Source organism: Arachis ipaensis, chromosome B08 (assembly GCF_000816755.2).
Source record: "Arachis ipaensis cultivar K30076 chromosome B08, Araip1.1, whole genome shotgun sequence".
NCBI lineage: Eukaryota > Viridiplantae > Streptophyta > Magnoliopsida > Fabales > Fabaceae > Arachis > Arachis ipaensis.
Window position 1 is genome coordinate 23,631,670 of NC_029792.2, and position 20,666 is coordinate 23,652,335.

Below are 20,666 nucleotides of genomic sequence, written 5' to 3' on the forward strand. Positions count from 1 at the left end.
GGAGTGTGCAAATGGTAATATGGCAGAATTTAATATATAATTAGTTAACCAGATTCACATGTTGTTTCATAAATTTGTATTACACTGTTTAATGATTCTTTTACATTTCAAAAGACTTCATTATCCAGTCCAACGATATGAAGATTCTGTCAAAGAAAAGCCTGATTATAAGCTATATGGAAATATAATGAACTTCAGTGGCAATATGTTACATTATGATCTGCATTTTATTACCTCTTAATAAGAATTTTCCTGTTCATGAGTTCTCTATTGTTTATTTGTTTTAGATACATCCCTCTGGCCTGTGCATGTTATAACATTCTTGTATAAAGTTGCTGTTATCTCTAATGTTTTAACGACATCAATTTGTTATTTGTTTACGTGTTTCTTTTATCTTATGCTTAAATAAACAAATCAGGCATTGTGGATAACATCATAAAAGAACAAAAGAAAAAATAAATACAGTCAAATCTGTTTATAAAGCTATAGTAGGTACGACACATATTTGAATTGATTTTGTCACCTTTTCTACCCAGGGAGAACAGGGTGCTCAGATACTTGTCGTACCAGAGCTTGTTGAATTTCTAATGTCGTCATTGGATAAGGTATCTCTATTTCACATACTGCTTTTTGCAATTTACCTTTCTTGATAAGCATCTAATTATCAGAACAAGAGACAATTTTTCTAAGTGCAATGTTACATATTTGATAATTCTTTCATTGATATGGATCAATCTTGTTCCAAACTAATCTAGGCCCTAGGATGATGGACCATCCAAATTCCAAAATATATCTAACTAGGGTATGGCACCATATGAAAGTATCCATCCTTATACAAGATGAATTTATTTACCTTTTCACTGATGTTATGGTAACATAAAGTTTGGCAATTTAATCTACCTTTCCCTTTTACTCCAAAGCATTCTTGAATCTTGTCCATATTTTGATTGAACAAGCTGGGCTTATTTACTAATGTGCCACCTTTTTCAAAACTTATTATCAAAATACCACCTTCTTGAAACTAATTACCCAAAGCCACCTTTTGCTAAGGTGACAGCTGATTTGCTATTTTATTTTTAATTATGATCAATTATCATAATATAGGAAGAATGACATCTGGCTAATTAGTTTCAAAAGAGTAGCATTTTGATATTAAATTTCTGAAAAGGTGGTACGTCGGTAAACGTTGGAGCCCTGAGGCAAAGTGATTTTCCGTATAGATTGCTGAGGTAAGTTCTATACTGTGTGATTTGATAGGGGACCTAAACTTTTTTATTTTATTCTTATGCAGGTTCGTAATGTTCCTGTAAGTTGCAGTAAGATACCATTAATTTCTCTTGATTACGAGCCACCAAGGTGCATCTTTGATCCTGGTTTCAATCTCATATTTTCATGAATGTTTATTTCTGGTACTGAGACTATCATTTTGACTTTTCCCCCTTGTGCAGAACAATCACGTTTAAAACTATAGAAGCATCGCTCAGAGTTGATGCCTTGGCTAGTGCAGGTTTTAAGATTTCACGTTCCAAGCTAGTTGACTTGATCAGGTTGGCAACTCCAGCAGCTTTACTTACATATATTCAAACTCTGTTAAAATATTCTAAATTCTTGTTTGCCTAAATTGCAATGGTCCCTAAGATCTTTTTGTTTTGTTTTATGTTTTAATTTTGCTTGTGAAATATAGTTAATATGAATCTTCCACAAAAATGTACTAAAACATATGCATAAATTCAATGTCACCCGAATTCAATTAGCTTTAACCACATCATGTGTAATTTAGGGTAAAGTATGCTGTTTGTCCCTAATGTTTGTGATTTTCTTCAAAAATACCCCTAACATCCAATTCATTCAATTTTGTTTTTAACATTTTCAATTTGTGTCAAAACTACTCCTGAACGTTAACTCTATCTAAAACTCTGGGGACAAAATTAAATGGAATTAAACATTAGAATAATTTTGAAGAAAATCGCTAATGTTAAGGACAAACAACTTACTTTACCCTACAGTTTAATCCCTAAACTTTGAAATACTGCAAATCGACCCTCGGGAATGTTAAAATTGTGGATAATTGGTTATCAAAGTAAGGAACATGATTTTGTGCATATTTCATGCATTCCCTGTGTTCTTTCTGGACTTATGGTTGATTATATTGATGCCTTCTTTTGTTTTTTTTTTTCTTTATCACAACTTTGTCATCTTATGCTACGAGCATGCTTAGATGCTTCTTTTTAGTATTTTCTTAGGACGAACTGAATTTTCAGTAAAAAATAATGTGATGCTGTTTGTAATTTATATTATACCTTTTCATCAATAAGTCTTACTATATAGACGCTGGTAAGATTTAGATGACATTAACAATGTGATTGTTAATATATGATAGTTTTGTTGTAGCAATGGTGATGTGCGTATAAACTGGACCCCTGTTACTACCAAAGGAACCACACTGAAAAGTGGAGACATTGTATCAGTTAGTGGAAGAGGTAGATTAAAGGTAACTTAGCATCACATGAATGACTTTAGATACTGTTACATAGCACTTTCAGTTATGTTTTATTTTATGCATTAACAATGTTAAAAGAGTCTTACATTGATATCCAATCGAATACTTGCATTACATATGACTTTTCGGACAGCGGGTGGTTGAGTCGAATACTTTTGTCGATGTAGTAATATATAATTGGATGTCTGTGTAAGCTGGCGCATACAAATTAAGATCCTGATTTTGTTTCATCTTTATGTTGGGTGCAGATTGGAGAAATTAACTCAACAAAGAAAGGGAAGTTTGCAGTGGAGCTTATTCGGTATTTATGAAACTTTTTACCTGGAGTTACTTTTCTAGCAGCTTCATGTAAACATTTTCAGGAATTAAAAAAAAAGGAATGAACTATCATTTTTATCCATGAAAAGTGAATATGCTGATGAAATTACCTATGAAAAAAAAAACTCAGCTTGATGTACCCATGACAAAATGAGTTTCTTTTGACCAAAAAACAATAATGATAAGCTACTATTTCTACCTATTCAATTTCCAAATTATCCCCTCCTTCATCTTCAACATCTTTCTGCTTCATCTTCTTCAACACCACCATTTTCCATTGCAACATTCATCCAGCTCAAAAATCATCCTCAACCTTCAACCAAATGCATTTAGATAGAATATAGGCACTGAAAATTTGTCCGGAAATTGAACTTTTTTGGGGCAAAATATACAAGGTCCCTGAGAAATCAAAAGGGATATTAAAAGTTTTTCTCTGATAGCACCACCAAATAAAAATGCATCAACAGTAAATGAATTACGGGGGGCACTGTTGGCGACTGCAAGATGCGGGTATGAGAAAGAGGAGAAGCACCTTCTTAAGCTGTGGCTCATTTGTGACTTGGACTGAGATTGCGAGTGCGAAAGGCTCAAAGTAGTGCTCGTTAGCAGCCTTGCTCTGCACCGGAACAACTCCGGAAGCATGTAATAAGACAAGTCCATATCTGCCTTGAAAAGGAAAGAAGGCATAGCAGCGCCTCAGGGGTAGGCGAAGAGGAATGAATGCGGCAAAGATGAACAGAGGCAAAGGAGATCAAGAGGGGAAAGGGTGGTGGTTGGGGTCCAAGGGAAACTCGGGGTGATTAGATGGTGAGAGTTTCCAAGAGGTTGAAGACGATAGAAGGATAATTTAGGAGAGTCTTTTAATGGAGTCAATGCAAATATCATGGTTGAGTATTTTTTCATGTGACCACTAAGAATTATATTTGTACTTTCATTTCAGTCATCTTGTTTACATATTTCGCTGGACAATTGTATTTATTTGATGAATTTGTAATGAAATCAATCATATTTATCATTAAATTATTTTAAATGACTAAAACTCCAAAGTGGTCCTTGAGATTGGGTGAGTTATCCATAATCGTCCTTGACTTTTAAAATTCCCTAACAGTATCCCTCACATTCAGCTCCGGGATCTATAGTTGTCCTGCGACTCTTTCCGGCGCACAGTCAGCAAATGGAGTAATGATCTGACACCTCTCATGCCATGCTGGAGCTAGCAATGGCTAGCTGACGTGACAAATCTTAATTTTCTATCCAATGTGGTCCTGGTATCAATAAAACCCTAAAAGTTAAGAATGATTATTATATGTAGTATTTCTTCTTCCCTTCTCCTTCGTCCCATAATTGTGGTCCACTATTGTAATTTAACGGAGATTTCATTGATGCTCTGAAGCAATGTTTGGAGGTGAAGGGCAAGCCAGTAGGAGCTCGATACGGTCAACAAGCAATGGATACAGGGCGAAGACCCAAAATCGTGTACCAGAAAGGTGTGGTTGCGGCTGCCGACCTGTGCTCCGGTGGTCTAGGACAAATTCCAACCCAAATAAGCCCTTTTTTGGGTGCCCAAATTATAATGTTAGCTGTAATTGTTGGTTTTTTCTGATTTTTCATTCGTTCCCTAACTTCTAATTTGGTTATTGAAACATTCGTTGATTGCAGACAATTGGTAAAAGATGGTGTGGTTTGTATGCTTTGGGCAGATGTTGGGCAAAAGGCTGTGCCTGCAAAAGCAGAAAGTGTTAACTACAATAATGACCAGAAGATGACAGTAGGTTGGAGGCTGGAAAAATTAGAATCTGATGTTAGGAGTCAAAAGTTTATGATCAAATTATTGTTTCTAGTTGTTTATGTAATGTTGTTCTTACTAGTGGTATTTTGCAAACTTTGAACTCAATGTTGAGTAATGATGGGATTGAAATCATATGTGTAATATTTGCATGAATGAAAAAAAGTTGCTCAACATCTAACTGTGTTAGCCAACCTTTTGGAGATATTAACTGTTTTTGTACTACTAAAGGTAATCTGGATATATAGCAATAGCAAAATATAGCAATAGTGAAATATATTAATCATTTTAAATCAACAAAGTCATGAGTCATAAGTTTTGACTGTCTTACAAAGCCATAAGCAATGTGCTGCTAACAAAATAAACATAACCATATGTCTGGTAACAAAGTAGTCATAAACACAAAGTGAACCTAACCGAACAAGCATGTTATACAAAATTACTTGCAAATTGTCTTATACAAAATAACTCCCAACACAACAAGCATGTTATACAAAAGTCTTCAATTTTTCTTTCTAGGTGCCTTGAATCCCGGTGTGGGAATGAACTTGAGGATACTGCCAAGTCTTGCAGCTGTTCCGGAGCTAGCACCTTGTATGGGATTAACTGGCGCATGGGCAGAAGTTGGCGAGTTAGATGATTTTCTCTTTGGTGGCAGCTTATCTGGTCTTGACTTAGTGATGATACATACTTCAGCAGCCTACAAGAATTATAGTATATCAGAAGATGCGCTTATAATTACATAACACTAAACAGTTTACAAGTTGTCATTAGATGAAAAATAAATTGATTACCTGCTGCGATTCCTCTGGTTCGGAGTAAATTGGTTGAGAAAGCTCAACTTCAACTGGTTGAAAATTAGTGTTTGTTAAGTCAGCTGGAGCATCTTTACCAACATTGGTGTCATCAGCAGCATTCGGATCAGGTTCAGCATTGGGGTCATGTTCAGCAGCATTTGGGCCATGTTCAACAACATTAGCTTCAGCTCCACCTGTATTCTTAGCAGCAGCTTTTACTTTTGCAGCAGCAGCATCTACTAATTTCTTCTCTTTATAACCCCTTTTTGTGTGGCCCTTCTCTCCACAGTAGCTGCATGTGAATGGTGCAAACTGCCTCTTTAGGTTTGTGTTGTCTTTGGTGGAAGTGGGTTTGGATTTCTTGTGGCCACCTTTAGCTTCATCTGTGTCCATCCGCCTTTTTTGTTGTAACTTACCTGGCCCCCTTTTAATCTTTGGAGGTTGGGGTTTAAGAGATTTTGAAACCTCCCAGAAGGTCTACCCAGGAATGGGATTGATATGATGCTGATATGTCTCCCTATAGGATTCCATAGTAACTAGTTTGTGGCAAAAATCCTCTGAATTTTTGTTCACCCTAGCTAGTGCAGCACAGGCATGCACACATGGTATTCCTACATCCAAAACAGCAATGAATCAAGATAGTACTTAGTGTATGGTAGTAATGTATGAATAAATGTTACTTTTCACATAATAAAATCAACCTGTCAGCATCCAAAATTGACACGTGCAAAGGTGCTTTCCTAGATCAACAACATGGTTGGCTGGATAACCATGTACCTCAAATTTCTCATAACCAGTATCACCTGTCCATATTAGGTGCCAATGTTTTGACTCTTTTCTCACTTTCTCCAAACGACTGTGAATTACGGCGGCAACTTTACCCACATGATTAGCTAATTTAGGTTTGTTCTTCGCTATTGTTCTCATGACAAACATTCTCACACCTTCAAGTAAAGTAATGATTGGCTTGGCCCTGGCCTCTTTAATTTTTGAGTTGAATACGTCACACACATTATTACATATGCTATCCAATTTAGGCCTGTGACTGAATTGACTCCTGGTCCAATGTTCTCCTCCCCACTGTGATAGATATTCCCATGCATCCTGGTTGATGTGCTTGATCTTGTCTATATTGTCTCTGAACTCTTGATACGTGGTGGCTCGTGCACACTCCCACAGCAAAGATCTTAGTTGTAAATCCTTCCATTGTTTGTTAAAATTCCTCCACAAGTGCCAAACATAAAAGCAGTGATGAACCCATGGCATCACCTCTTCCATTGCCGGCAACAAACCCTAAGTACAAAACCATATACCATATCAGCGTAATAGTCCCTAACTCTCATTCACTCTCACCATAATAGTCCCTGACTTTTGATAATTTACACATAATAGTCCCTGATTTTGAAAAATGATACTCATATAGGTCCATCATATCTATCGTTCCTTATCCTAAGTATTAAAATTCAGCATAGACATGAATAACAATTCATACAGTTCCCTGATGAATAAACAGCATAGATGTTCAACACATGGAAGAGATAACAATGCATACAATTTTCAGCTCTACTCATGGATAACAATGCACCTTTTTCTTACATATATACTCATGAATAAAAAAATACCTTCTGCATGTCAGATATAAAGCACCACCCATATTGCCTATAGTCTCCAAGGTCTTGGTGTAGCAAATCAAGAAACCACTTCCAATTCTCCTTGTTTTCTACGCCAACAATTTTTCACGCTATGATGTAGATATGGTGATTAGCATCCTGCCCCACTGCCGACAGAATTTGCCCACCAAATTAAGTTTTCAGGAAAGCACCGTCCAGCCCAATCAACGGCCGGCATCCGAATTTGAAACCATTCTTGCATCCATTCAAGCACACATATATTTTCTCAAACACTGGATCAGATTGAGGTTGGGGAGTGCAACAAATTTCAACTGTTGATCCAGGATTAGTCTTAAGAAGTGTAAGACTATAATCCTGCAGCATTTTGTATTGTTCCTTTTCATCCCCGAACACCACATTTCTTACATCTAAGAGGGCCCTTGATATTGAGTTCTTGTTCAAGGACAAGTCAAACCTTGACTTGAAGTAAGTGGTAGCATCACAGTGCTTGAAATTTGGGTACTTCCTAACCTTCTTGACTAGTTTGCTCGCCACCCAATTTCTGTTAGCTGCCATGTTCTTATCCTCCCTTGGGCATGTATGATCATTAACGAAAGTCTTTATTTGCCAACAAGTATCTTCATGATCCCTTGATGCATACACCACCCATGGACATCCTTTCACTTTACAAGTAGCCCTCATCCTTACATTGTCATTCTTTCTGAACCTAATCCGTCTGCCCTCTTGGATTGTGAACTCCCTAACAGCCTCCTTAAAGTCCCTTTTGTGTTGAATTTCATGCTAATTTCCAGTTGCAGTTCTCCAAACCTTATACCTTCTCTAAACATAGGAAAAACATCTTCGGACTCCTCATCTATCCCCTCATCCTCTAAATTCGGGGGAGTCTTCATTTCTTCAAAATGCCATGAATTTGCCCCGTCTGAGTCAGCCCCTGGATCATATGCATCATCCCCTGTTCCTCCCACAAAGCATAGATCCACATCCCCATCTGAGACCTCCTCAACAAATGCATCATCCTCAACAGTAACTTGGTCTTTATCCTTAGCAAATGCAGCAGCAAGAGCATGTTTAAATCTGATGTCTTTTTTAACAGTCTTAGCCTTACAAACATCATTATCATAATCATCATCATCAGAAGAACTATCTTCGATCCTTGGCTTATACAAACTATCTTCGTCACTATCATATGAATCAGAGGATAATGCATCACCTCCCTCCTATCGTGCTTGTATTACTGCCTTTCCCTTAGCAACACTCCTCGTACAAGGCCTAAAATTATGAGTGGTTGTTGGTGTTTTCTTCTTGAGGGTGGATTTGGGTGTGGAGTTGGGTGTTGCTGTTGACACACTTTTAGGGAGAATATGCTTGGTAGGAGGCTTCGGCTTTGAATTAGTAGGAGGTTTTGGCTTTTGATTAGTAGGAGGCTTTGGCTTTGGATTAGTGGGAGGTTTTGGCTTTTGATTATTAGGAGGCTTTGCCTGAGATTGATCATTTGGATTGGCAAGAGGCTTCTCCTAAATTGGAGGTTTTGGATTCATGAGAGATTATGGCTTAGTTGGAGGTGTTGGATTAGTAGGAGGTATTGGATTAATAGGATGATTCAGAATGTCAATGGTTGTGACAAGCATTGGCTTGTTTTGGGGGGATTGATTGCTGGGGTTCCTTGTTTTGTCAATAGGAGTGACCGTAGCACCTTCTTCTTCTGCAACATCCACTCCTGTATTGTCCATGCCTACCTTTTCCTCTTGATCTTGTAAATAATCTGGAGATGACACCCCATGCTCAAAATACACATCCACCAATCCATTATTCTTGTGAGCAAGGAAACACATCTCCCTAAGCTTGTTGTCACTGTTTAGATTTCTTAATCCAGTTTCTAATGTCCTTCCGGGGACTAGCCACCAACAATGAAGGATCTTCTCATAGCCTAACTCCTTGTAATAATTCCTTATGAAGAAAACGTCCAAGGTATCCTCATCCATATCACCTAGGCAAGTTAAGTTATCAGGGGTATACCTCAATTTTCCTTCATCTTTCTCAAAGTTTCCTCCATGATGAAACATTATATCCAATAACACATCCATCTGCACCAACAACTCAAAACCATTAAATCATACACAATCGTAACAGAGAACTTCAACATCATATTAAAAACCTATAAATTAATATCACAGTCACCACCATGCATTAACCCAATATTGAAAAAATCTCTGTTTCATTGCTAGGAAACAGAGCATATACACACCAAACCCTTTGCCCTAACAAAAATCCTTAAATACAATCCTTTAGGTAATGCAGCCATAAAACTCTAGGACAACCCAACACACTAACAACGCAATGATACACCTTCATCATATATTGATTTAGAAAATAAATTCGAAAATTATTTCAACCAACACATACCTTCAACGACGCAGAAGACAGAGAAACCACTTGCCTCCAAATGAACACCAAACTCTTCAAACGAAGTGTGACGGTGGAGGAGACAGGGAAGACGAAGCTAACTCGGTGCCATTGATGAGAGAATGGAAACAAGAAGACTGAGCATGGAGGAGAGGAGACGAAGTGTGAGAGTGTTCAAATAAATATGGTGAAGGCAAACCATTTTCAAGGGCTCCAATGCATGAATGACGTCGTTTATTTTTTCATTGGGCGCCAAATCAATACTGCGTCATTTCACTTGGCTCTAGCATGGCATGGGAGGTGCCAGATCATTACTCCATTTGCTGACTGTACGCCGGAAAGGGTCGCAGGACAACTATGGGTCCCGGAGCTGAATGTGAGGGATATTGTTAGGGAATTTTGAAAGTCAAGGACGATTATGGGTAACTCACCCAATCTCATAGACCACTTTGGGGTTTTAGTCTATTTTAAATGTTGAATCTCATTATTTTGGAAGTTATAGAAAAAGGATAAAATAACAATTAGATCTTTTAAGATAGCAAACGATAGATATATTATGTCTTTTGTTAATTTATTATGTAAAATTTAATGGTAGCATTTATGTGTACTGTTATGTATTGTAATGTGTCACATTATTGCCAGTATGAAGACCACGTCCTTTAGGACAGTGAAGTTCTCCTTATCTATTGAGTTTCTATATAACCCTTATAAAGTACTCTTTATTTATCACGAATTCTAATAAAATAGATGAAGTTTTGCACTAAAATTTGCAATCTTTGTGACGATTATAAACAGACATATCATTGTAGTTAATGATGCAGATAAACACCATTATTAAATATTACATGATGAATTGATGGAAGACATATCGTGTCCACCATTTGATATTGTGAACGGAGTTTTTTGGCTACATCTCAGGTTATTGGTGCCAAGATGTTTTGCGTAGGCCGAACAACGAAATTGCTTGAAGCGGAAGAGAAGAAAGGCGCAAATAAGATGCTGGAGTTGGAGAAGTCTTTGAAGGAAAGAGATGAAGTCGTTATTGATATGACGTAAAAAATGAAGAGTATGGAGGGAGAAATGTCTAAACTGCATGATTAGATCCGAGCTTTGCAAGGTCAGATTAAAGATGCTGACAATGAGAAAGGGAAGCTAACTTCTAGGGTGCATGAACTTGAGAATGGGATGATGGAGATGTTTGCGGTGGGGTTTAATTGTGCCGTCAGCCAGGTGAAATTGTTTGCTCTAGAATTTGATGTTGGGAGCCTTGATGTCACCAAGATAGTGGTCAACGACAAGCTCGTAGATGATGAAGCTGGAGGTGAATTGGAATATGATAATGCGGAGAGTGTTGAAAAAAGTCCCTGATTTTAGGGCGTTCTATGTTAAATTATATTATTGTTTGTTTGAACTTTTGATTTTGTAGAATAGTGTGGATTGTGTGGTGTGTAAACACCAGTACTATTGTTATTTTGACAAACTTTTGTTTTCATTTGCTGAAATGATATGACGCTTTAGCCAAATTTGTTGAAATTCAAACTCTGTGTGTTGTTGGTTAGAAAAATTTTGTAGGGAATATGAAATATTATTTCGACTGCGTTGGAGAATGTCCTCCTATGCGAATTGGGTGGCCTCATTAAAACATCTCCAAGTAAAACCCTGTGAAAAAGAGTACCGCTCAATGTTACAGACAAAGTTACATAAAATAAGAACGTAATGACGATATATTCCATGTGCTTGGAAGCTCGGTTCCTTCCAAGGTTTGTAAAGAGTATGCTCCTCGTCCGTGTACCTTTGAAACTCTAAAAGATCCTTCCCATATGGCGGAGAGCTTTCCTTGTCCTGGGTTGCACTCTTTTGTTGTATTTTCGCTGTATGGAAATTTGCATTGCTTGGTACCAAAGACTTGCCGATTTGCGTTCCTCATCTAATGTGTCGAGCTCAGCTCGTCTGTTTTCATTGTTGATGTTATCATCTAAAAGGTCGATCCTTGATGACCATTGTGAGATTTCCACCGGAATCATTGTATCTTCACCATAAACTAGCCTGAATGGTGTTTCTTTTGTTGTTGAATGTGGTGTGGTGTTATAACTCCACAGGATTTCGAAAATTAGGTCAGCCCATTGTCCTTTGGCATCGGCTAGTTTTATTCGCAAAGCCTGCAAAATAATCTTGTTTGCAGCCTCGGCGAGCCTATTAGTCTAAGGGTGCTCGACGGAGGAAAAATGGTGTTTAATGTTAAGATTTTGTAAAAAGGATGCTATCTTTTTGTCAGTAAATTGTTGACCATTGTCAGTTACGATGTCATTTGGCAAACCATATCTACATATAAGAAATTTTCATATGAAAGATTTTACCTTGTCTAAGGTGATTTTAGCAAGTGGTTGCGTCTCTATCCATTTTGTAAAATAGTCTATCACAACGAGTAAATATTTACCTGATCCTGAGAGATTGGGAAAGGCTCGAGGATGTCAAGCCCCCCACTTGTGGAAAGGCCATCCGATATATGACGTATATAACAGTACGGCCGGTGTGTGTATTGCTGGTGAGCATTTCTGGCAATTATCGCAGTGTTAGACTTTATCCATGCAATCCTTTTTAAGCGAAGGCCAGAAGTATCTTGCTCTGAGGAGTTTTGTAGCTAGGCGGCATCCACCTATGTGTGTACTACAGATTCCTTCATGTACTTTTGATATTGCAAGGTTGGATTCTTCGGCTCCCAGGCACTTCAGGAGTGGCCGAAAAAATCCTCTTATGTATAGGTCGTCACCTACTAGGGTGAAGTACCTTGCTCATGTTTTGAAAAGTTTTGGGTTTCTTTCAGATGTAGGTATTTTTCCTGTTTTCAAATAATCCACATAGGGTGTTCTCCAATCTGTTGTCTGTGACAGAGCAAAAACATTTATACCACAAATACTTGGTTCCCCAAAGGTTAGTTGTGATAATGCTGGGGCTATATCAACAATGCTAGAAGTAGTTAGTTTAGATAGAATGTCTGCTCTATTATTATCTTTTCTAGGTATATGTGTGATATCAAAATATTGGAAATTCTGTATCAATTTTTTTGCAATGTTTAGGTATTGTTCCAAAAAGGGGTCACGTACCTGGAAATTGCCATTTACCTATTTGACGACCAATAGCAAGTCAAAAATTAATTTGAGATGTTGAATGCTTATTTCCTTTGCTAATCGTAGGCCGGCTATCAAGGCTTCGTACTTAGACTGATTGTTGCTTGCTGTGAACAAAAACCTGATTGACTGCTCGACATACACGCCGATTTTGTCTTTGAGGATGATTCCAGCTCCACAACCATCCTCGTTAGAGGCTCCATCGATGTATAGCTCCCAGATGAAAAAGGTGTCATCTGCTTTTGTGAATTCGACGATAAAGTCGACTAAGATTTGTGATTTCAATGATCCTATGGGTTGGTATGAGATGTCATATTCTGAGAGTTCTATCGACCATTTTATTAACCGGCCCACCAAATCTGAGTGTGTTAGTATCTGGCATAGTGGTTGGTTTGTCCGAACTATGACCTCATGACTTTGGAAGTAATGTCGAAGCTTTCTTGATGTGATTATTAGGGCGAATGCCATTTTTTCAATGGTTGGGTATCTGGTTTCTGCGTTTTGTAACACCTTACTGACGAAATACACTGGGTATTGCTCCATATTCGTTTATGTGACAAGGACAGAATTGACAGTATTAGCAGAAACGGAAAGATATAGATTGAGTGGTTTACCGTATACGGGTTTATGCAATATAGGTGGAGCGCTGAGAATATTTTTGAAATTGATAATTGCTTGTTCGCAATCATCCATCCATGTGAAACTCCTCTTCCTCCGTAGACTATGAAAGAAGTGATATGATTTAGCTGCCATCGCTGGCAAGAATCGTGAGAGGGATGTGAGGCATCCGGTCAGTTGCTGCACGTCTTTGATTGTACGTGGGGATTTCGTATCTGTTATAGCTCGGTACTTCTCTGAGTTTGCTTCGATCCCTCGATGGGTTGACATGAATCCAAGGAATTTGCCTCCTTGAACTCCAAATGCGCACTTCTCAGGATTAAATCTCATATTGTATCTCCTGAGCTATTGGAAAATTTCTTCAAGGTCGAAGTGGTAGTAGTTTTCTGTTTTTGATTTAACGACCATGTCATCAACATATACCTCCATGTTTCGTCCGATTTGATCTCGGAATATCTTGTCCATCAATCTTTGGTATGTTTCCCTTGCATTCTTAAGACCAAAAGACATTACTTTGTAACAAAAATTGACATGATCAGTTATAAATGCGGTTTTATCTTGGTCTTCAGGATACATTTGTATTTGATTATAGCTTGAATTAACGTCCATAAAGCTTCAAACTTTAAAACCTGATGTATTGCCTACCAATTTGTCAATGTTTGATAAGGGGTAAGAATGCTTTGGGTAGACCTTGTTTAGATATGTAAAGTCGACGCACATATTCCATTTGGCTGAGGTCTTTTTTACCATGACTACATTTGCCAACCATGACGTGAACTGGATTTCTTTTATGAGGCTTGCACTCAACAATTTTTGGGTTTCTTTGACCGCTGCCTCTTTTTATTACTGAACAAGATTACACTTTTTCTGGCGGATTGGACGAGCTTTGGGGTCCAAAGCGAGCTTATGGAACATAACATTTGTCATTTGGGTCAATTCCAGGCATGTCCGCCGTTGTCCATGCAAATAGGTTTGCGTGTGCTTGAAGCAGGGCTACAAGCTTAGCTGTTTCTTCTGCATTGAAAGCATAGTTAGTGTTAGTACATTGTGATTTGTTGCTAGTGAGAGTTACCTTGCGGGGGTCAAGCTTGGCTAGTAGAGGTAAGTCATCAGCATTATACATCGAGTTGATTTTTGGGATTGATCTTGAGGTCGGCGGTCGTGCTTTTAGTCTGATGCTATAACATTGTCTCGCCTCTTTATGGTTAGAATGTATTATTGCAATGACGTCATCCTGCACATGAAACTTAATGCACAAATGAATCGTGGAAACAATAGCTCCAAAAGAATTTAATAATGGCCGCCTCAATATGATGTTATAGGGGCTGTAATAATCAACCACTAGATATTGGATATCTATGGTTTTTGAGTGGGGATGGTCCCCTAAAGTCATCCTTAACCATACATAACCTGTTACTGGAACTCTTTCTCTAGAGAAGCCAACTAGTTCTCCAAACAAAGGTTGTAGTGTATTTTTGTTCAGTTGCATCTACTGAAATGTTAACAGGAACAATACATCAGCACTGCTCCCAGGATCCACCAAGACTTTTCGACCTGTCGCATCTCATATGGTCAATGATATCACCACTGGTTCATCGAGGTTTGGGCTTTGGTATTTGAAATTAGATGGTTGAAAAGTGATACCTAGAGCGGGACATGCTGGCTGGCGCAACTCTGATCCATCTCCTTCAAGGGTTAGCATGTCCCTGTAGCTTTGTTTCCTAACGGAACTGGAAATTCCTCCACAAGCAAGGCCTCCTGAGATGTAATTAATGACCTTTCGAGTTGGGGGTGGGTTTTTGAATCTAGCAAATTACCGGTCTTTACAATCATGATACCATCAGCCATACTCGGTCTCAACCTCCTTTATTGTTCCAATTGTAACATAGAATTCATTCTAAAAGAACTTGATTTATAAATTTTTTGGGAAGCAATTGCTAAATAAAAAAATCGAGCTACTTCTAAGAAAATTAACTTTATCCATATTCCATATTTAAGTTGGTCATAATATATGAGTAAATTCAACCATCTTTCAGTAAAATAGAGTTTATTGCCCCTTCGTTGAACTCTTATATCCATGCAATTAGAACTAAAATTAGTGAATACAACTCGAGATCGTATTTGATGGATGTGGTTAATTGTAAATGATTGTAGCAAAAGACAATCGTGCTATAATGTTAGACGAAAAAAATAAGCTTGAGTAAGAACAATGATCAAATTATCAAAAGAATAATAATCGAATGGCTACATAAAAAAATCATAAAAAATTGTTACTTATACCTTAAAGGATCAACTTCGATGAAAAATGAAGAATACATTCTTATTCTATGAAGTAGTCAAAGAAGAATAAATAACAAACAAATTAAACAAAACGCTTTGGCTTTCAAACTTAGACTCATGAACCATAAAAGAAACATTATATTATATATAACTTTTAGTAGCACAAAATTAATTATAAAAATTAATTATTATTAATATCAATTTCCCACTAATTAATACACACATGCATTATAGAATATTTTAACAAAGCTATTTATGTTAGTATTATATTTATGGAAATTAGTTGGAAACAAGAACAGCCTCTGGACTAAAGTGTTGAGATCTAAATATAAATGTGGTGGTAATATTCTATCGAAAGTCAGAAGAAGGAACAGAAATTTCAACATGTGGAAAGGAGTTTGTCAAGTTTAGAGTGATGTGAAAAGCAACACTATTTGGAGAGTTGGTAATGGAAAAAGCGTAAACTTCTAGGAACACCATTGGGTTTCGGGGGCTAAACCACTGCATCAGTATATTACTTAGGTAAGAAATTTCTTTGAATCCAATATATCTCTAAACGATTTGCTTACTGTTCAGGACATTGGGATGAAGATAAGTTTCGAGAGTGGCTACCCAATGAGATTGTTACGAGCATTATGGCTATAGCAGCGCCCTCCCCATGGAAAGATGATGATCAAATCGCATGGCCCCTTCTAATGACGGAGCGTTTAACCTCAAGTCTGTCTATCAGTAGCTGATTGAGAACTCAGCTCCTCCAAATCCTAGCTTCATTTTGATCTGGAAGTGGAGAGGCCTAGAAAAAATCAATTACTTTTTGTGGCTGGTTATGAACGATGCGCTTCTTACAAACGCTTCAAGGAAAAGACGCCATATGACAAATATTGCCACTTGCCCTCGTTGTATTGGGAATGATGAGACTCTGGTTCATCTACTCCGAGACTGTTTTTATGCTAGAAGCATCTGGAGAAAGATTATGCCGCTGGAGCATATTGCACAATTCTTTAATCTTAATATCAATGAGGGAATTTTTTAACCTCTCAAAGAGGAATGACTGGAGCTACATGCTCGGGATTACCACCTCCTTTATCTGGCACTTTCATAACTTGTGTTTGAAGGGAAATTCACGTCCCAAATTGTTGCGGTTATGTCCATCCAGGCTTGAACAAAGAAAATTTTTAGTTCTCTTAAGAAGGATCTCCTTCGAACTCCTCTAACTAGCCAAGATTCCCTCATCCGGTGAAATCCCCATTCTAAGGGATTTGTGAAGATAAACATAGATGGCTCATATTATATGATCAAAATAATAATGCTGCTTGTAATGGGATCTTTAGAGACAAGTTGAGAAGATTTCTAAAAGTCTTCTCTTGTAATCTCAGAAGTTGCTCAATTATGCATATGGAGTTGTGAGGTGTTATTAAAGGCCTCCAAATAGTTGTGGCGAACGGTATGAACCATATCATCCTGAAAATTGACTCTCAAATGAGTATTAACTTTATTAAGAACGGCTGCCCAAATTACCATCCATGTATGTCCCTTTTGCAAGATATTCATATTCTCTCCAAACAGATGTAGATATAATTTGAACATACTCTTTGAGAAGGTAATTATGTGGCTGACTGCCTTGTTAAAAAAGGTCAACACATCCCTTTACGTTTGCATATTTTTAATAGTTTCCCCCGAACATTATGCAGATGATCTCCTTTAATTGTTTTGGCTGTTATAGGATGAAAGAAGCTTGTTAGGCCTCTTAGTGTTTTATCTTTTTGCTTCTGTTGTTTCAAGTCTTTGACTCCCTCCTATCACAAAAAAAAATTATAAATTTATTTTTGATTAAAAATTATATCATAATTATTGACAATTAAAAAAATTAATAATTTATAATTAGAGTGATTGAAAGTATTAATAATTGATAATTAGTCTAATTATGTATTAAATATTAATTTTTATTTATAATTATAAAAAAGGGAAATTTACAAAAATAAAATATTTGAGTTTCAATATTATCGAAATTGTAACACCCTCACTACCAGAATGTCACGCTTCCGGCTGCGCCACTCTGATAACAAAGAGTATTACGACTACTTTATATACTAAATATTAACATAGGAGCCTGTGACTCAACATCGTATCACCGATTTCTTTGAAAACCGGAAACAAGTACTTTATCTTAAGAAAAATACAAGCAAGCATAGATTCATATACAAGACTCCTTACATAATATCTTATAATATAATATACATATAAAACATACAATTCCTATCCCTTTTACAAACTTGTAATAACAAAGACGAGGGACGAAAATAATCTAATTAATACAACAACATATAAACCAAACGCAGTATAACTCTTCATAATGCTTCATCCGATTCCTGAAAAGGTAAAGCTGTAGGGGGTGAGAACCTAACCACACGGTCTCACCACAAAGTTTCAAAGTTGTCATAAGAAGATATCTAATAAGAAAACTGTTTTCAAACTCAGTGATTATCATTGCCTTATGAATTCTTTTAAAATCCAATAGCTAATCGTTCAAAACCCTTTTCAAAGAAACAATGTTTAATCTTTCAGAAATCCAAAGTCTTTCTTTTCTCATAAGAAAATCTCAATCAGAAACCAACCACGCAACTAATCAACACAATCATCCATTCAGCACCAAAGTTCATTCTCAAATATAACACATCAGGATAAACACAGGCAAGACAGACAAGGAAAGCACAGGTTTAGGTAGCAGTTACAGCAAATAGTTCAGGTAGCAGTTAAGAGCAGTTTAGGAATTAGGCACACCAAAACACATTCAAACCCAAGCAAAGCATACAAATGCATATGATGCATGCCTGTCCTATGGCTGATGAGGCTCATCTGTCGGTTATCCAGCCAACCCGACAAGTCTGAATTGTCCTTAGACTGTCCCCCGACGTGCATCTCCAAGAGTCTATGCATAGATTTTTCTCAAATAATCAATATTGCTCAATGGGGGTAACATTCCCGGGAATTTATATAGTGCCCGGTCACACTTACATCGTAGGGTCAACAGAGTATCGAGTTTTCAACCTGGTACACGTGGTGGTAAGCCATGGTACTTTATCCAGGGAACCTCGTATCTCAGATAATTCAAATTCATAAGCCATGTGAATAATTCAAAGTTCATATCTCAACATTCTCAACATCATAATCATTCATCAATCCAAATCTCATTTCCAAATTCATTTCAAAACCATATTTCAAAGGAAATCCTCATTATCTTTTTTTCCATTCCATCCATTAACAAATCCCAATTCAAAACATAATTCTTTCTCTGATAAATAAATCAATTTTAAAACATATAATGTTTAAGAACAAATCTTTTTAATTAATTAATTCAAATAAAACTTCCAATTTTATAAAATTTCGACAGCATCTCCTCTAAAACTCGGATACTGCTACCCTTTTCGGGTCCCATCCAAACATTTCTCAAATCTTTTCTCAACCATTTTCAAATCTCAAACATTTATCAGAGTTGAACCAGTTCCAATATCAATTTATTTTCAAATCAAATCAATTCTAACAATAAAACTCTTTTTAAAATCAAATCAGCTCAAATATTAAATCTTTTATAAAATCATACCAACTCAAAATCAAATCACTCCCAGAATCAATTTATTTTCATATCTTAAATTATTTCCAAAATCGATTCGTTTATATTATTAAGGAAACTCTAAAACCAAGAAAATCCACCTTTCATAATAATCAAGTAAATAACATATCAAACCGGTTTTTACCAACAGCCATACACCACTCACACAATCAAGCACCCAATAATCCAATCCAACAAACCATCACATCCACAAGACAAATATAATCACAGAAGTATATCTTTTTGCGTCAATATCTATTTATCACAACTCTGTAATATAAAATAGATTTTAAGAAAAACCCTACCTACCTCAGTTAGCTGAGTCCACGTAACTTATCGTGATAATTCCCTTTTCTTTCAATTCATGGCGACAGTGACAACAATAACCCCCATGGAAACAACAACAGCCCTGACACCTCTTATAACAACCGTGTCAATATGAATTGCAATGACAGTAACTGAAACAGTTTCAAGAAACCGAAGACCAGGACATATATCAAAAATTGAATCAGAACAAGCATATGACAACAATAATTATAAGGGTTTTAGATGGAAAACTCACTACAGCTACAGAGAAACAGAACGGTGGAGCCGCAAGGAGCAGAAATCAGACCAGGAAACCCGTTCTGGCCGCGATAGCATTAATTTGAGTGAATAAGGCAGCAGAGACACCAACAATAATCAGAACAGTGGGATAGAATAGAAGTGAAATAGGGTTCAAGAAAGCAAGAAACAATGTCACCAGTGAATCTGACCCGGAAGGCAGCAACGTAGGCAAGGCTTCCTCTCGGCGGTGAGAAGCGGCGTGGGCGGTGGCAACTCTGGCGACGACAAGGCGTGGCGGAGGCTGCGTAGCAACGAACGGCAACGCAACACCTTTCTCTCTGACCTGCGAACTCTCTTTGTCTCACTTGTGAGCTCGACGGCAACGGCCATGGAAGCTTCTGCCCGGCGGCTCGACAGTGACTGGTACAGTAGCGACATCTCCCCTTTCTCCATCGTGAGCGCTCTCATTCATTTCTCACTCTCCCTCAGCTGGCCCAGTCGACCGTGACGACGACGCGGGTTCAAAATGGCGACGCCTCTCCTTCGACATGGCTGGACGGCGATGCGACACGGCACGATGAGCGGCAACGAGGTAGCAGCGCGGCCTTCTCTCTCTTCTCCTTCCTTGGTTCTCCCTCTATCTTCTCTATGCGACATGGCGGCGCGGCGGCAGTGACGCCCGCCAGCGCCGTCTCCCTCTCGTCCCTTTTCCCCCTTTTCCCTTCTTCCTCAACGCCCTCTGCTCTCTGTTCCTCCCTTTCCTTTCTTTTTCTTTTTTTTTTCTTCTTTCTTTCTTCGGTTAGTGGGGGTATGAAGGGGGGTTAGCATTGGCGGCTAGGTTTTTGGGGAAATTAGGGCTAGGGTGATATTTTGGGGATTTAGGGATTTAGGATTTTGGTAAAAATTAGGTATAAAGATAGTTTGGTAATTTTAATAAAATTGGAATATAAAGTATTAATTTTTTTGAAAAATTAATTTAATCTCTAAAATTACTTTAAAATATTATTTGTGGTGTAAAAATACTAATTGATTCTCAATAAATTACTCTA

The 20,666-nt window shown here is 37.5% G+C and overlaps 2 protein-coding genes and 1 long non-coding RNA gene across 6 annotated transcripts in view; 1 reads left to right on the plus strand and 2 right to left on the minus strand.

Moving 5' to 3' along the window:
• Positions 1–3,848, plus strand: part of LOC107613817 (putative RNA-binding protein YlmH) — a 5,608-nt gene extending 1,760 nt beyond the window's left edge. For 2 of the 3 annotated variants that reach the window (XM_016315979.2, XM_016315978.2), the window contains exons 6-10: positions 537–605; positions 1,292–1,356; positions 1,449–1,547; positions 2,392–2,491; positions 2,749–3,848. In XM_016315979.2, coding sequence (XP_016171465.1) covers positions 537–605; positions 1,292–1,356; positions 1,449–1,547; positions 2,392–2,491; positions 2,749–2,811 — 396 coding nt within the window. In that variant the 3' untranslated portion in view covers positions 2,812–3,848. Of the gene's footprint in view, positions 1–536; positions 606–1,291; positions 1,357–1,448; positions 1,548–2,380; positions 2,492–2,748 lie in introns of all 3 variants that reach the window. The other variant, XR_002352214.1, reaches the window with a different exon arrangement.
• Positions 6,098–7,713, minus strand: LOC107610766. Its single transcript, XM_016312769.1, has 4 exons — positions 7,224–7,713; positions 7,024–7,121; positions 6,894–6,899; positions 6,098–6,694 (listed from the first exon to the last, which is right to left on the minus strand). Exons 1-4 carry the CDS (start codon positions 7,711–7,713, stop codon positions 6,098–6,100), a joined length of 1,191 nt encoding a protein of 396 aa, XP_016168255.1.
• Positions 17,810–19,773, minus strand: LOC107612354. Of its 2 annotated transcripts, none has more exons than XR_001613712.2 (3): positions 19,634–19,773; positions 19,381–19,529; positions 17,810–17,844 (listed from the first exon to the last, which is right to left on the minus strand). It is a non-coding gene; the product is annotated as an uncharacterized LOC107612354 (long non-coding RNA). The 2 variants fall into 2 exon arrangements; XR_001613713.2 differs by lacking the exon at positions 17,810–17,844 and adding an exon at positions 18,474–18,509.

Coding starts and splice junctions, on each gene's coding strand:
- LOC107610766 (XM_016312769.1), bottom strand. CDS start 7,713: ATGAGGGCTACTTGTAAAGTGAAAGGATGTCCATGGGTGGTGTATGCA. Junction 7,122..7,223: donor GCCGTTGATTGGGCTGGACG/GTGCTTTCCTGA, acceptor TTGTTGGCGTAG/AAAACAAGGAGAATTGGAAG.